The sequence below is a fragment of the Hyperolius riggenbachi genome, chromosome 4, assembly GCF_040937935.1.
Source record: "Hyperolius riggenbachi isolate aHypRig1 chromosome 4, aHypRig1.pri, whole genome shotgun sequence".
Classification (NCBI taxonomy): Eukaryota; Metazoa; Chordata; class Amphibia; order Anura; family Hyperoliidae; genus Hyperolius; species Hyperolius riggenbachi.
In genome coordinates this window covers 191,387,183-191,404,436 of record NC_090649.1, presented here as the reverse complement: position 1 = coordinate 191,404,436, position 17,254 = coordinate 191,387,183, and the positions used below count along the sequence as shown (strand labels likewise).

The 17,254-nt window shown below is 43.0% G+C and overlaps 1 protein-coding gene across 3 annotated transcripts in view; it reads right to left on the bottom strand.

Annotated features, from left to right (window-relative positions):
- ATP13A3 (ATPase 13A3) overlaps positions 1 to 17,254 on the bottom strand; it is a 176,932-nt gene that overhangs the window by 55,436 nt on the left and 104,242 nt on the right. For all 3 annotated transcript variants that reach the window (XM_068281156.1, XM_068281159.1, XM_068281157.1), the window contains exons 11-13: positions 12,130 to 12,306; positions 5,182 to 5,339; positions 4,609 to 4,797 (exon numbers count right to left, since the gene is read on the bottom strand). In XM_068281156.1, the coding sequence (XP_068137257.1) occupies positions 4,609 to 4,797; positions 5,182 to 5,339; positions 12,130 to 12,306 (524 nt within the window). The remainder of the gene's footprint in view (positions 1 to 4,608; positions 4,798 to 5,181; positions 5,340 to 12,129; positions 12,307 to 17,254) is intronic.

Sequence of the window (17,254 nt, the reverse complement as noted above, 5' to 3'; positions counted from 1 at the left end):
ATTACAGCATTACAGAAAACTTCTGGAATCTAATACCATACTGTATATTGTACAGAGAATGACACTTCTTGCCACACTGGTCTGAACTTGGCCGTGACGGACTATAATGACCACCATGGCTAAGAGTTGTGCAGCAGACCAGAGTGTGTACAGTGGCCCAATGACGATCCCTAAAGATCTGGTATGTCGTACCTTTAGCTATGCCTAAGCATGACCCAACGGCATTGTTCTTGGCACCTCGCCACCTGCTGGAAGCTGCCAAGTCAGATGAGCTTGTTGTCCCTTCACCCCTCGCGCATCGCAACAGAGGCATCAGCCAAAGGCGACAGCGCACTAACAACACTGTACAGAAGTGTCATCAGCCTTTGTACACGATGCATCTTTTGCTATGCAGGGGGGAGCAGAGAAACTAGGAGCGTGTAATGGAGAAGTTTCTGGTAGTGGGAGCAGCGAGAACAATGCTATTATGCTGTGATCGGGCATTGCTAAAAATCTAGCACACCGGATCTTCATGCAATCGTTGTGCGCCTGATGTAGTAACGCTGGTCTGACCAGAATGACCACCCCCGCCGTGGCAGTCGTTATGGTGCACCACTCAGAGTTCAGATCAGCGTGTGTATGGACCTTTAAGGCTGGTTCAGGCGGATGTCTCAATCACCTGCCCAGAGTCTCGTCCAAATGCTTTTCTGCAAGCGTGCAGAAAAGCATTTGTCGACTTTCAGTGGCGATTCCCAGCGACCGTCATTTTTCATTCTGCAGGGGGACACAGGAGTGCGGCGCTAATGGACCCCAGAACGACCAGACCCTGCTGCTTTCAGACAGTGGAAGAAATAAAGATCAAAATGCTGCTTTTCCATAAACAGCGGTAAATGATATGCAAGTGTGCGTGTGAACTGGCCCTTAGTTGTTGTACTACCTAAAAGATGTTTTAGGTAAACACTGTATGGTATTTATTTCTGCATCTGTAGATTTATTTCTTCATCCATATTTGTGAAGGATTTTTCTATGTGATTAAAAAGTTTATTTTTGTTTTGAGACTTATTATACTCCAAATGGATACTAGACCCTTGCTTGATGGATTTTAGAAAGTTGCAAGCAAAAATTTCATGAAAATTAATTGAGCCACTTTTTGCACAGAAATCCTGGATAAATTGAACGCTAGGGAGGTTAACGGGATGCTCTGTAATCCAACCGTGTCAATCTTACCATAGAAATCAGCAAGTCCCTTCAGATGCACACAGGACAGGGGAGCTTGGGAAGGCTAAAGAACAAGGCCGAAGCAGGGTGGTGGACCCTAAGTTACCAGCTTCATATAGCCACTGTCAACAGCTGAATGTACATGTTGTATCCCTATCCATATCCGCACCATAGCTACTGGTCATGCATGAACACAAGCTGTGACCATTGCAGGACAAATCAATATATACCAACGTGTCTGGCTGGTAAATGACTGAGGAAACCGCAGTTTTTAGTTGGCAGAAGAGTACAATACTGACTGGCTTGGTTATGTCAAAATTATGAGGAGATCTACTATGATCACACCTAGATCTAGCACAAAAAGCAAAGGCACTGCCACATATATTCTTGTAATTTGTCAAGTGGCCTCTAAAGGTGCCCACTAATGATACAAGCTTACCATTTCTATGTAATATGAGGGCCTACCTAAAGTATCCATTCAAAGTACCACATATTTACCCTTCTACTACATATACAGGTCCTTCTAAAAAAATTTAGCATATTGTGATAAAATTCATTATTTTCTGTAATGTACTGATAAACAGACTTTCATATATTTTAGATTCATTACACACAACTGAAGTAGTTCAAGCCTTTTATTGTTTTAATATTGATGATTTTGGCATACAGCTCATGAAAACCCAAAATTCCTATCTCAAAAAATTAGCATATCATGAAAAGGTTCTCTAAACGAGCTATTAACCTAATCATCTGAATCAACTAATTAACTCTAAACACCTGCAAAAGATTCCTGAGGCTTTTAAAAACTCCCAGCCTGGTTCATTACTCAAAACCGCAATCATGGGTAAGACTGCCGACCTGACTGTTGTCCAGAAAGCCATCACGGACACCCTCAAGCAAGAGGGTAAGATAGGCTGTTCCCAGAGTGCTGTATCAAGGCACCTCAGTGGGAAGTCTGTGGGAAGGAAAAAGTGTGGCAGAAAACGCTGCACAATGAGAAGAGGTGACTGGACCCTGAGGAAGATTGTGGAGAAGGACCGATTCCAGACCTTGGGAGACCTGCGGAAGCAGTGGACTGAGTATGGAGTAGAAACATCCATAGCCACCGTGTACAGGCGTGTGCAGGAAATGGGCTACAGGTGCCGCATTCCCCAGGTCAAGCCACTTTTGAACCAGAAACAGCGGCAGAAGTGCCTGAACTGGGCTACAGAGAAGCAGCACTGGACTGTTGCTCAGTAATCCAAAGTACTTTTTTCGGATAAAAGCAACTTTTGCATGTCATTCGGAAATCAAGGTGCCAGAGTCTGGAGGAAAACTGGGGAGTAGGAAATGCCAAAATGCCTGCAGTCCAGTGTCAAATACCCACAGCAGTCAGTGATGGTCTGGTGTGCCATGTCAGCTGCTGGTGTTGGTCCACTGTGTTTTTATCAAGGGCAGGGTCAATGCAGCTAGCTATCGGGAGATTTTGGAGCACTTCATGCTTCCATCTGCTGAAAAGCTTTATGGAGATGAAGATTTCATTTTTTAGCACGACCTGGCACCTGCTCACAGTGCCAAAACCACTGGTAAATGGTTTACTGACCATGGTATTACTGTGTTCAATTGGCCTGCCAACTCTCCTGACCTGAACCCCATAGAGAATCTGTGGGATATTGTGAAGAGAAAGTTGAGAGACGCAAAACCGAACACTCTGGATGAGCTTAAGGCCGCTATCGAAGCATCCTGGGCCCCCATAACACCTGAGCAGTGCCACAGGCTGATTGCCTCCATGCCACGCCGCATTGAAGCAGTCATTTCTGCAAAAGGATTCCCGACCAAGTATTGAGTGCATAACTGAACATAATTATTTGAAGGTTGACTTTTTTTGTTTTAAAAACACTTTTCTTTTATTGGTCGGATGAAATATACTAATTTTTTGAGATAGGAAATGTGGGTTTTCATGAGCTGTATGCCAAAATCATCAATATTAAAACAATAAAAGGCTTGAACTACTTCAGTTGTGTGTATTTGAATCTAAAATATATGAAAGTCTAATGTTTATCAGTACATTACAGAAAATAATGAACTTAATCACAATATGCTATTTTTTTTTGAGAAGGACCTGTACTTGGTAAGATTGTACAAAAAAAAAAGACTGTATTAATAGTGGGTACTTTAAAAGGGAACCTGAAGCAAGAGGAATTTGGAGGTTGCCATATTTCTTTCCTTTTAAACAATACCACTTGCATGTTAGTCCTGCTGATTTTTCTGGCTGCAGCAGTGTCTTAATCACACACCTGAAACAAGCATGCAGCAAATCTTGTCAGATTTTTGTCAGAGGCATCTGATCTGTATGCTTGTTCAGGGTCTATGGCTAAATGTACTAGAGACAGAGGATCGGCAGGACAGCCAAGCAATTTGTGTTTAAAAGGAAATACATATGACAACCTCCATATCCCTCTCATTTCAGATTCCCTCTTAAAGAGAATCAGAGAAGAAAAACATAATAGATTTATACATACCTGGGGCGTCTTCCCGCCCCATCAGCATGTATCGCTCCCACGCCTCCTCTATCGCCGGTACCGGGTCCCATCACTTCGGCCATCAGGGCCAGTCGGCGCAAGCGCAGGGCGCTCCCTCTGTACTTCGCAGGCGCATGCGTAAAGCAGGCGCCGGTGAGACGGAGGAAGTCCCTGTGGATGCGTACAACTGGCTGCATCCGGCGGAAGTGACGAGACCCGGTACCGGCGAAAGAGGCGGCGGTGGAGGAGCGATCCATGTTGATGGGGCTGGAGGAAGCCCCAGGTATGTATAAATCTATTATGCGTTTTAGTCTCTGGTTCTCTAAGACTCCATGGCCAAGAGATGAATGAGAAACAGCACATCAACATCAACAGCCCATCAACTTCCCAATGATCTAATCCAGCCATATATCTTCCAGCTTCTGAACACAGTACTTTCTAAGCTACGCAACAGCGTAACAAAGCAGCTCAGGGTGACCCAAAGTCACTAGGAAAGTACACCACATTTACACACTTAAAGCTGAATTATCGCAAGTACCTTCTGTTATAAGAAGGCAAACCACACTAACCTACGCAACCCAGCCTCTCCTCAGAATACTTTTTGGCACAATAAGCAGATAGGTAGGTCCACACCCAATTTTATACCTGCAATGCCCTTATGTGTGCCACACCAACTATCTGCTAGTTTACCAGGTAACAAATGTCAGGGAGGCAGCCAGGTGAAGGTTGCTGGAATGTGGGGTCTATGCTAATAGAAAAGCCTTTGTTACAAGGGAAGAATTATAGGCTAACTCTCAAAGATGCAGGTCTCTGTATCAGGGGTATGCAGTTAACTTAAAATTTAAAATACTTTACATCAACTCTAGAGAAAGGTTTTCTGGAGATGTCCTTCAAGCTATGAACATTTTACCTTGTCAAAGCATACGAGGTTTAACTGGCCACAGATATTTATTCTCTGAGGACTGATACAAAAGATGCCGATCTTCCTCAGGCGCCTCTGAGCGTAGACAATCCCAGCAGTCATGGCAGCAGGAAGGGCAGGAGGTACTGTAATGGTTATGATGTCAAGTGATTCAATTATAATAGTGCTAGCCGGGACCTGAAAAACATAAAACTCATTACAAATGTTGATGCAAAAAATGCAGGTTAAAGCCCAACTAAACCCAAACTCAAAATAAATTCTAAAAGCATGTAAGAGAATGTAAACAATCTATAAAAGAGATGGGTTTCTGTGAGTCAAATGTTCTGGCAAGCTGCTCTGCAACTTGCTGCCAGCCACCTGTAAATTCATCTGGTGGGGTCAATCTGGAGTGACTATATGAATCACAATACAGACTACATTTCTCAACATTACAGTAGAACTATACATAGCTGAACAGAATGTGGTGGTTCTATAAGCTGCACAGTACACCACCTGACTCATTCACAAATTCATGTTTACTACTGTAGAAAATTATAAACACCCATGAACATAACACTTTACCTGATGTAAAATACTATTTACAACTGTGTAGAGGAAGCCAATTCCAGCCACCCCTACAAGACAGAGCAGGAACAGATAGGCATCTCTGTAAAGCTTGAAGTCTGTTGGCTTTGGGTATAATATGGAGCGAATAAGCTGTCCTTTAGATGTGCTGAACCCTATGGAAACAATGTAGTACACCAGGTAAATGATTGATCTGCAGGGCCAGGGATGTTTAAGAAAAACAACCAATAAAGATATAATTATATATTTGATTATTCTAAGAATATATCTTTCCTCTTCTATAGCAAGGTGATCAGCTATAGATGTAGGAAAGTGGTGATGTCACACGTAAATGGCGCTGTAATACGTAAACAAAGTGAATGTTTGCACTGCACAGCTGTTCCAATGTCATCTGTCACTACAGTCTTACAACTGTTTATATTAGTTATTCTTTATTTCATTTCTTGTGTATGTTGCTAGCTTATGGATTCAGTAGAGGGCCTTGATCTGTTCCCAAGGGCTGCTGTATATGACAGATCCATGGCCGATCCTGCAGTCTATCACAATGATAAGATGAAATACCATAACAACATACAATGACTTCTCTGTCTGATCTTTTGTTCCCAAGAAGGTTTTAATCCCTGCCTATGCCAGACATTCACGTAGGTGAACATAGCATAACATATACACTCAATATTTACAACTAATCATCATTCAATGATCAATCGATTCTCTTAACTTGTGCAAAGAAAAAAAAAAGTGTAGGGAAGATTAACCCTCACTTTTTGCCTATATGACAGAGAAACAGAACAGGAAGTGAGATGAAAGTTTAAAAAACATTGTGGTTTATTTTTCTGTCACTATTTGATTTTTTATAGCGATTGAACTGCGACAGATCAGCTTTAAAGGAGTCATCAGGCAAAAATAAAAAATAAAATTTTTTTACTTACCTGGGGCTTCTACCAGCCTCATGCAGCCATCCTGTGCCCTCGTAGTCACTCACTGCTGCTCTGGCCTTCCTCCATCAGCTAGTGTAGTTTATGCCAACCTCGGGGGTCGGCGGGCCGCGTTGCGTACATTTTTACGCATTCCCGCTGGTGCAGGAGCATTAACGCATACATTTTTACGCGTTAGAGGTTTAACGCGTAAAATTTTACACGTTAAACCGCTAATGCGTAAAAATGTATGCGTTAATGTTCCTGCACCAGCGGGGATGTGTAAAAATGTACGCAATGCGAGGTCGACAAAAACTAAATGAGCTGACGGAGGGGGACCAGAGCAGCAGTGAGTGACTATGAGGGCACAGGATGGCTGCATGGGGCTGGCAGAAGCCCCAGGTAAGTGAAACTTTTTTTTTTTGCCTACTTTAAAAAAAATAAATAAACCCTAGTCTATTCCAAACATTCATTGTGCAGACCTCATGGATTGTTTGCTTGCCAGTATATGGTCCTCCTCCTGGTAATTATTTTCTGTGTATGCAAGACTTCAGCAGTGTCTCCATCAAGGTCTAACTATTAAAGGACCACTATCGTGAAAAATTGTAAAATTTAAAATACATGAAAACCCATACAAATAAGAAATGTGTTTCTTCCAGAGTAAAATGAGACATAAATTAATTGCTTTTCTCCTATGCTGCTTTCACTTACAGTAGTTAGTGGACATTTGATAGAACAGACAGGTTTTGAACAAGTCCATCTCTTCATGGGGGATTATCAGCAAGGCTTTTATTCTTTATAAAGACACTCCCTGAAAAGGATTTATATAAAGATGCTGGCCAGCCTCCCTGCACATTTTTGGCAGTTGAACAGAGCAACTGCAATTCACCAACTGTTTTAAAAAACAAAACAAAACCCAGAGAATCCCCCATGAGGAGATGGGCTATTCTAAAACCTGTCAGTTCTGTCTGATTTCTACATACTACTGTAATACAAATGGATAGTGAAGCACCACTCTGGGTTAAATAGGTGATGTGCCGTAGCTTGGACCTGGCAGCACTCCTAGGTCAACGTCATGTAAGGAAAGAGGTAGCCGGCACCATCCAATATAAATTCTCTTTTATTCTTCAATTCCCATTACAGCCATAATTGCAACGTTTCAGAGTAACATCAACTCCTTTCTCAAGCAAGGCTGTATGTCAAATGCATCAAAATACAAAACACATTCCCTTTTATACTGAACATGATGGACTAATAGCCAATAGCGCTGCGCTATAGCTCTCTACCAATCACTGCAGTCCGTGCTCTAGCCGGACCTGATGGGGAACTGCGCTGCTATGCATCCATTGGTTGCTGTCTGTAGGCTCCCGCCCTCCCTCTTTTCAAATCTACTGGTCGGCGTCATGCGTACAAACGGCCGCATATGTCACGCGTACAACCACCGGCCCACCCATCGCGGACCTGACGGAGAACTGCGTGACACGGCGTGTGCGGAGGACGCGTTATCCGCATCCTATCCGCCCACAGAAGCTGGCCACCAATGGGAGGAAGGGTTAGCTCTAGGCCACCCCCTCGGCCATCTAGATGTAAACAAAAGTTTGTGACACATGCTGCCGAGCTGCAATAACATACTATCAATAAAACAAAGCGCAAAAGAAGCCACAGGGGACGGAAGGATTTAAGGGGAGGGAACATAGATATCCAGGGAATCCCAAATATTGATTTTCTGTAAGTTTATCAAAACACAAGGCAAATGTATGTGCATATGAATGCGTGCAGTGCTCCACACACCTCAATATGAACACACACCAGCCTGTATTAACATATCCACAATAAAGACGGCTCACAGCCAGAGGATGACACCAGCCAAAAGAGACACCTAGTATAACCCAATGATATGTATAATCTCATGTCAAATTATGTAAATTGAAGGGCTAGATAAAAGGGGCAAGATCTAATTCTCGATCGAATCCACGGGGTTCCATGGTATCCAACCTTTTTATCCACACTGCCTCCCGCCAAAGCAATTTCTTAACACGATCACCTCCTCTTTTAGGTGCCGGGACCTGCTCAATTATAATGTACCTTAGCTGACTAACATTGTGTCTAGCTGCTGAAAAATGGTATGGCACGGCCTGATCGACCAAGTTCTCACGTATTGCATGTTTATGCGATGATAACCGTACCTTCATTTTCTGTGTCGTCTGTCCTATATATAACAGTCCACACGGACATTTTAAAGCATACACTACAAACATGGAGTCACAGGTGTGACATCCATGTATTTTAAATTTGGTTCCCTTATGGGGATGAATAATTTCATCACCTCTGATCACTGAACTGCAATGAACGCATTTCATACAAGGAAAAGTACCTTTGCGTGAGAACCTTGGTCCACCACCCGTACCCCCTCTGTCAGCATGTACTAATCGATCTTTTAAATTAGGTGCTCGGCGATATGAAGAAATCGGTGGGTTAGCAAATTGCTGTATATAGGGAAAGCTATCTAAGTGGAGGAAACATCAGGGAGCGATTGAGATCGTGGCAGAACAAACCATACAAGAGAACAACATAGTAGTCAACATTTCTTCCACTGTCCTCACTCCTCCACAGTGGTCTGCTCTGAATCATGGCCTGTCTTTTGCTCCAGTACATTCCCCTGATGCCTTAGAGATGGACGTTGATCTACAGAGATTTTTTTAGAAACATCAAGTTGAAATACTTTTTTTCTACCCCCAGAGACTTTCCGGCCTCTATGAGACACCTGGCTGGTGATGATGACAGGTTATTACTCAGTGAAGCGGGACTCCGCACAAAAAGTAATTTTCAACCGCCATCCTGCTAGGTTATCGACCTTTTTATGAAAAAAGTACAAAATGAGGTCGATTCTCTCATGAGGGGTAACACATGGGACTATAGTATCAAAAATAACATCTCACGTGTAGAGAACACAGCTATCAGGGAGGTGGCAGAGAATCCAACTGTAACGATCAAACCTGCCGATAAGGCCGGAGCTATTGTAGTAATGGACACCGAGACATATCGTGGAGAGATATTAAGACAGTTGGCAGATAATAATACATATCGAGCTTTATCAAAAGACCCTCTGAGAGACATACAAAGTAAAATCGCTCAAGTGATCGCTCAGGCTCTGTCACAGCAGATTATTGATGGCAAACTGGCAAATTATCTGATACAGATTAATCCAATTACACCAGTGATGTACATATGTCCCAAAATTCCTGAGAGACTTGAGAATCCCCCCGGCAGGAGAATCGTGGCCGGGGTGGACTCAATCTTTGCCCCTATTGTAAAAATACCTGGATAAGATCCTCAGACATAATGTGATATCACAAAAATCGTATCTACGAGATACGCCTATGTTCCTTGAAGCCTTGCGCAACATGCAGCAAATTGAGGGCGAGTGCCTGTTGGTGACCATGGATGTGGAGAGCCTCTACACCTCCATCCCTCATGATGGGGGTGTGGAGGCTGCCCGACATATGTTGGAGGTGGCATCTGATTATACTCAGGCTCAGATTACATTTGTATGTGCACTTCTGGAGATTGTACTTGCATATAATTATTTTTTATTTGAGGACACTTTTTATATGCAGCTTAGGGGTACAGCTATGGGGTCCAATGTGGCCCCATCCTACGCAAACATCTATATGGGTATGTATGAAGAAATGTACGTATACACTAACAAGCTGTTTCAGAAATATGCCGTGCAGTGGTTTAGATATATTGATGAGGTTTTTTGCGTGTGGGTGGGGCCACATTCGGCCCTTGATACATTTGTGTCAGAACTTATGGGACAGTGCCAGGAGATCAAATTAACTTTACACAGTTCGGGGGAACAAATAAGTTTCCTCGACACTGTAGTAGTGAGACAGGGGAGTCGTTTGGTGACCGACCTCTTTGTCAAGCCCACGGATGTGAACTCCCTACTCCATTTTGGGAGTTTCCATCCGAGGGCTACGAAGAGGTCGGTGTCAATTAGTCAATTTCAGAGGGTACGTGCCATTGTGGAGGACTAGGCAGTGCAGAATAGGAGACTTGATGAGATGCAGTTGAAATTTAGACAGCGGGGATACCCAAGCAGAGGTGGTACGGATGGCACGTGACCGGCCATTGGGTGATACCAGCAGACAGAGAGGGAGGGGGGGGGGGGGATTTCGCCAAAAACAGGATAGATTACCTTTCGTTTCCACATATAGTACAGTTAGTGATCAAGTCAATAAAATCATTAGGAAGCATTGGCATCTTCTTTGAGATAGCTTTCCCTATATACAGCAATTTGCTAACCCACTGATTTCTTCATATCGCCGGGCACCTAATTTAAAAGATCGATTAGTACATGCTGACAGAGGGGGTACGGGTGGTGGACCAAGGTTCTCACGCAAAGGTACTTTTCCTTGTATGAACTGCGTTCATTGCAGTTCAGTGATCAGAGGTGATGAAATTATTCATCCCCATAAGGGAACCAAATTTAAAATACATGGATGTCACACCTGTGACTCCATGTTTGTAGTGTATGCTTTAAAATGTCCGTGTGGACTGTTATATATAGGACAGACGACACAGAAAATGAAGGTACGGTTATCATCGCATAAACATGCAATACGTGAGAACTTGGTCGATCAGGCCGTGCCATACCATTTTTCAGCAGCTAGACACAATGTTAGTCAGCTAAGGTACATTATAATTGAGCAGGTCCCGGCACCTAAAAGAGGAGGTGATCGTGTTAAGAAATTGCTTTGGCGGGAGGCAGTGTGGATAAAAAGGTTGGATACCATGGAACCCCGTGGATTCGATCGAGAATTAGATCTTGCCCCTTTTATCTAGCCCTTCAATTTACATAATTTGACATGAGATTATACATATCATTGGGTTATACTAGGTGTCTCTTTTGGCTGGTGTCATCCTCTGGCTGTGAGCCGTCTTTATTGTGGATATGTTAATACAGGCTGGTGTGTGTTCATATTGAGGTGTGTGGAGCACTGCACGCATTCATATGCACATACATTTGCCTTGTGTTTTGATAAACTTACAGAAAATCAATATTTGGGATTCCCTGGATATCTATGTTCCCTCCCCTTAAATCCTTCCGTCCCCTGTGGCTTCTTTTGCGCTTTGTTTTATTGATAGTATGTTATTGCAGCTCGGCAGCATGTGTCACAAACTTTTGTTTACATCTAGATGGCTGAGGGGGTGGCCTAGAGCTAACCCTTCCTCCCATTGGTGGCCAGCTTCTGTGGGCGGATAGGATGCGGATAACGCGTCCTCCGCACACGCCGTGTCACGCAGTTCTCCGTCAGGTCCGCGATGGGTGGGCCGGTGGTTGTACGCGTGACATATGCGGCCGTTTGTACGCATGACGCCGACCAGTAGATTTGAAAAGAGGGAGGGCAGGAGCCTACAGACAGCGACTAATGGATACATAGCAGCGCAGTTCCCCATCAGGTCCGGCTAGAGCACGGACTGCAGTGATTGGTAGAGAGCTATAGCGCAGCGCTATTGGCTATTAGTCCATCATGTTTAGTATAAAAGGGAATGTGTTTTGTATTTTGATGCATTTGACACACAGCCTTGCTTGAGAAAGGAGTTGATGTTACTCTGAAACGTTGCAATTATGGCTGTAATGGGAATTGAAGAATAAAAGAGAATTTATATTGGATGGTGCCGGCTACCTCTTTCCTTACATACTACTGTAAGTGACAGCAACATAGGAGTAATTTATGGCTCATTTTACTCAGGAAGAAACGCACTTCTTATTTGTATGCGTTTACATGTATTTCAAATGTTATGATTTTCACGAAAGTGGTCCTTTAAGGACTAACTGCCACCAGTCCATAAAATATAAAGATATGAAAGGTCAGCTTAGAGATCTGTGACCTAAAAGTTTACTGCTCCTTATTTCTATGCTCATTGCATACCTTTCATCAGCATCTTTACATTTCACAGTCACAACGGCTTCATCCCACATGCTAAAATTCTCACAGAAGAGAGAAAAGATCAGTTTAGCTACCTGTCCGGACAATTATGGCTTTGACAGGCTCTCCAGCATAAAATCTGGTCTGGATGACATTGGTCCCACAAAACAATGTGTGGCGCTTGTGAACCTCTGTACTATAGAGCTCATCTTCTCCTCCTCGGGAATTAGAAGTATCCGGCAGGCTGGTCTTAGTTACAGGGACACTTTCTCCTATAAGATGATATATTCAATTAAGTCTATCAGTGAACTGTGCAACTTATTTTACAACCCCTCCCCCCCAAAAACAAAACAAAAAAACACATCAGTATACAATAGCAATTAGATCTAAGCAACCACAGGCATTAGGAATCCAGAGAGCTTAGAGGCACTGCAATGACATAGTGGAATGTAATACACTATCAGGTTGGTGCCCGTTGGGGTGAAAGTCAGTGGACAACAGAATTTTACAAAATACGCTAGCAGATTGATGTATGTTGAGCACAGTACAAGTCAGAGGATAGTACAGGGTGTAGGAAAGTGTATAGTTCAGGGATGTGCAATGTGTGCAGTAGCCTGTTATAGTATACAGAATCATACTGGGCATACACTAGCACCATTACTTCCTGTTCAAAGTTACTAACTAGTACTTGTCGGGGTCTACTAATGGTACTTGTAACTGACGAAAGCAGTCGGCGGGGGGTGTTTTGGGGAAACAAACAGGGGAGGCACACAGCTTGGCCAAAAGATGCTATAACAAAAATTATGTACTCCTTTACACTTTTTTTGGTCTTGGATGTCCCAAAAATGTCAGAATAGTAGCCGGGTAAATTTGAGCAGTTTGGTAATATTCCCATTTCCTCAGTGAAAGAAGGGAGTACACTGCCAACTATAGTGGAACTTTGGGTTGCCAGAATTATTTTTTCCGGAAAGATGCTTGTAATTCAAAGCACTTCTATCATAGCGAATTTCCCCATAATTAATGGAAACTCAGATGATTTGTTTCACAATCCAAAAACATTTACAGATAAATATTCAATACAAAGCACCGTAGTGTGTCCGTTATCCGGAACAATATAATGGCAGGAAAGCAAACTCGCCTCTCCGACCTGCAATCTTCTTCCTCTTAGTATCCAATGCTCAATGTCTCTGGTGCCCCCTCCATGACCCAACAGCATGTACTCTATACAAATACACATGATGCCAGGCACCAGCAACAATGAAAATAAACAACACAGGAAGGAGCGTGCCAGCCGAAGAGGCGATTGTGCACTGCTGGCGTTATACTCTGCAGTGTCCGCCGGGACTGCTATTAGCTTGAGGGTAGCAGAGACAGGGGGGTGGGGACATTTGGACGACGGCGACCTGGCTTTGGCTTGAATATTGTATATATTGATAGATAAAATAAATAGATTCTTTTCTTCCTACCCTCCCCCCCACACTTTTGGAGGAGGGGACTGTGTGACTTAACCACTTAAGGACTGCAGTCATAAAACCCCTTAAGGACCAGAGCCTTTTTTTCCATTCGGACCACTGCAGCTTTCACGGTTTATTGCTCAGTCATACAACCTACCACCTAAATGAATTTTACCTCCTTTTCTTGTCACTAATACAGCTTTCTTTCGGTGCTATTTGATTGCTGCTGCGAGTTTTACTTTTTATTATATTCATCAAAAAAGACATGAATTTTGTCAAAAAAATGACTTTTTTAACTTTCTGTGCTGACATTTTTCAAATAAAGTAAAATTTCCTATACATTTGAGCGCGAAAGTTATTCTGCTACATGTCTTTGATAAAAAAAAAAAAAACCATTCAGTGTATATTTATTGGATTGGGTAAAAGTTAAAGCGTTTACAAACTATGGTGCCAAAAGTGAATTTTCCCATTTTCAAGCATCTCTGACTTTTCTGCGCACCTGTCAGGTTTCATGAGGGGCTAAAATTGCAGGATAGTACAAATCCCCCCCAAATGACCCCAGTTTGGAAAGAAGACATCCCAAAGTATTCAGTGAGAGGCATGGTGAGTTCATAGAAGATTTAATTTTTTGTCACAAGTTAGCGGAAAATGACACTTTGTAACAAAAAAAAAAAAAAAAAAGTTTCCATTTCTTCTAACTTGCGACAAAAAAAAATGAAATCTGCCACGGACTCCCTATGCTACTCTCTGAATACCTTGAAGTGTCTACTTTCCAAAATGGGGTCATTTGTGGGGTGTGTTCACTGTCCTGGCATTTTGGGGGGTGCCTAATTGTAAGCACCCCTGTAAAGCCTAAAGATGCTCATTGGACTTTGGGGCCCTTAGCGCAGTTAGGCTGCAAAAAAGTGCCACACATGTGGTATTGCCGTACTCAGGAGAAGTAGTATAATGTGTTTTGGGGTGTATTTTTACACATACCCATGCTGGGTGGGAGAAATATCTCCGTAAATGACAATTGTTTTATTTTTTTTTACACACAATTGTCAATTTATAGAGATATTTCTCCCACTCAGCATGGGTATGTGGAAAAATACACCCCAAACACATTATACTACTTCTCCTGAGTACGGCGATACCACATGTGTGGCACCTTTTTTGCACCCTAACTGCGCTAAGGGGCCCAAAGTCCAATGAGTACCTTTAGGATTTCACAGGTCATTTTGAGAAATTTCGTTTCAAGACTGCTCCTCCCGGTTTAGGGCCCCTAAAATGCCAGGACAGTATAGGAATCCCACAAATTACCCCATTTTAGAAAAGAAGTCACCCCAAGGTATTCCATTAGGAGGATGGTGAGTTCATAGAAGATTTTTTTTTTTGTCACAAGTTAGCGGAAATTGATTTTAATTGTTTTTTTTCACAAAGTGTCATTTTCTGCTAACTTGTGACAAAAATAAAATCTTCTATGAACTCACCATACGCCTAACGGAATACCTTGAGGTGTCTTCTTTCTAAAATGGGGTCATTTGTGGGGTTCCTATACTGCCCTGGCATTTTAGGGGCCCTAAACCGTGAGGAGTAGTCTTGAAACCAAATGTCGCAAAATGACCTGTGAAATCCTAAAGGTACTCATTGGACTTTGGGCCCCTTAGCGCACTTAGGGTGCAAAAAAGTGCCACACATGTGGTACCGCCGTACTCAGGAGAAGTAGTATAATGTGTTTTGGGGTGTATTTTTACACATACAGATGCTAGGTGGGAGAAATATCTCTGTAAATGACAATTATTTGATTTTTTTTACACACAATTGTCCATTTACAGAGAGATTTTTCCCACCCAGCATGGGTATGTATAAAAATACACCTCAAAACACATTATACTACTTCTTCTGAGTACGGCGATACCACATGTGTGACACTTTTTTGCAACCTAGGTGCGCTAAGGGGCCTAACGTCCTATTCACAGGTCATTTTTGAGGCATTTGGATTCTAGACTACTCCTCACGGTTTAGGCCCCTAAAATGCCAGGGCAGTATAGGAACCCCACAAGTGACCCCATTTTAGAATGAAGACATCCAAGGTATTCCGTTAGGGTATGGTGAGTTCATAGAAGATTTTTTTTTGTCACAAGTTAGCGGAAAACGACACTTTGTGAAAAAAAAAACAATACTTATCAATTTCCGCTAACTTGTGACAAAAAATAAAATCTTCTATGAACTCACCATACTCCTAACGGAATACCTTGGGGTGTCTTCTTTTTAGAATGGGGTCATTTGTGGGGTTCCAATACTGCCCTGGCATTTTAGGGGCCCTAAACCGTGAGTAGTCGTCTTGAACCCAAATGTCTCAAAATGACCTGTAAAATCCTAAAGGTACTCATTGGACTTTGGGCCCCTTAGCACAGTTAGGCTGCAAAAAAGTGTCACACATGTGGTATCGCCGTACTCAGAAGAAGTAGTATAATGTGTTTTGTGGTGTATTTTTACATATAACCATGCTGGGTGGGAGAAATATCTCTGTAAATGACACATTTTTGATTTTTTTTACACACAATTGTCCATTTTACAGAGAGATTTCTCCCACCCCAGCATGGGTATGTGTAAAAATACACCACAAAACACATTATACTACTTCTCCTGAGTATGGCGATACTACATGTGTGACACTTTTTTGCAGCCTAGGTGCGCTAAGGGGCCCAACGTCCTATTCACAGGTCATTTTGAGGCATTTGTTTTCTAGACTACTCCCCACGGTTTAGGGCCCCTCAAATGCCAGGGCAGTATAGGAACCCCACAAGTGACCCCATTTTAGAAAGACGACACCCCAAGGTATTCCGTTAGGGGTATGGTGAGTTCATAGAAGATTTTATTTTTTGTCACATTAGTGAAAAATGACACTTTGTGAAAAAAACAATAAAAATCCAATTTCCGCTAACTTTTGACAAAAAATAAAATCTTCTATGAACTCATCATACACCTAACAGAATACCTTGGGGTGTCTTCTTTCTAAAATGGGGTCACTTGTGGGGTTCCTATACTGCCCTGGCATTTTACGGGCCCAAAACTGTGAGTAGTCTGGAAACCAAATTTCTCAAAATGACTGTTCAGGGGTATAAGCATCTGCAAATTTTGATGACAGGTGGTCTATGAGGGGGCAAATTTTGTGGAAACGGTCATAAGCAGGGTGGCCTCTTAGATGACAGGATGTATTGGGCCTGATCTGATGGATAGGAGTGCTAGGGGGGTGACAGGAGGTGATTGATGGGTGTCTCAGGGGGCGGTTAGAGGGGAAAATAGATGCAATCAATGCACTGGGGAGGTGATCGGAAGGGGGTCTGAGGGGGATCTGAGGGTTTGGCCGAGTGATCAGGAGCCCACACGGGGCAAATTAGGGCCTGATCTGATGGGTAGGTGTGCTAGGGGGTGACAGGAGGTGATTTATGGGTGTCTCAAGGTGTGATTAGAGGGGGGAAATAGATGCAAGCAATGCACTAGCGAGGTGATCAGGGCTGGGGTCTGAGGGCGTTCTGAGGTGTGGGCGGGTGATTGGGTGCCCGCAAGGGGCAGATTAGGGTCTAATCTGATGGGTAACAGTGACAGGTGGTGATAGGGGGTGATTGATGGGTAATTAGTGGGTGTTTAGAGGAGAGAATAGATGTAAACACTGCGCTTGGGAGGTGATCTGATGTCGGATCTGCGGGCGATCTATTGGTGTGGGTGGGTGATCAGATTGCCCGCAAGGGGCAGGTTAGGGGCTGATTGATGGGTGGCA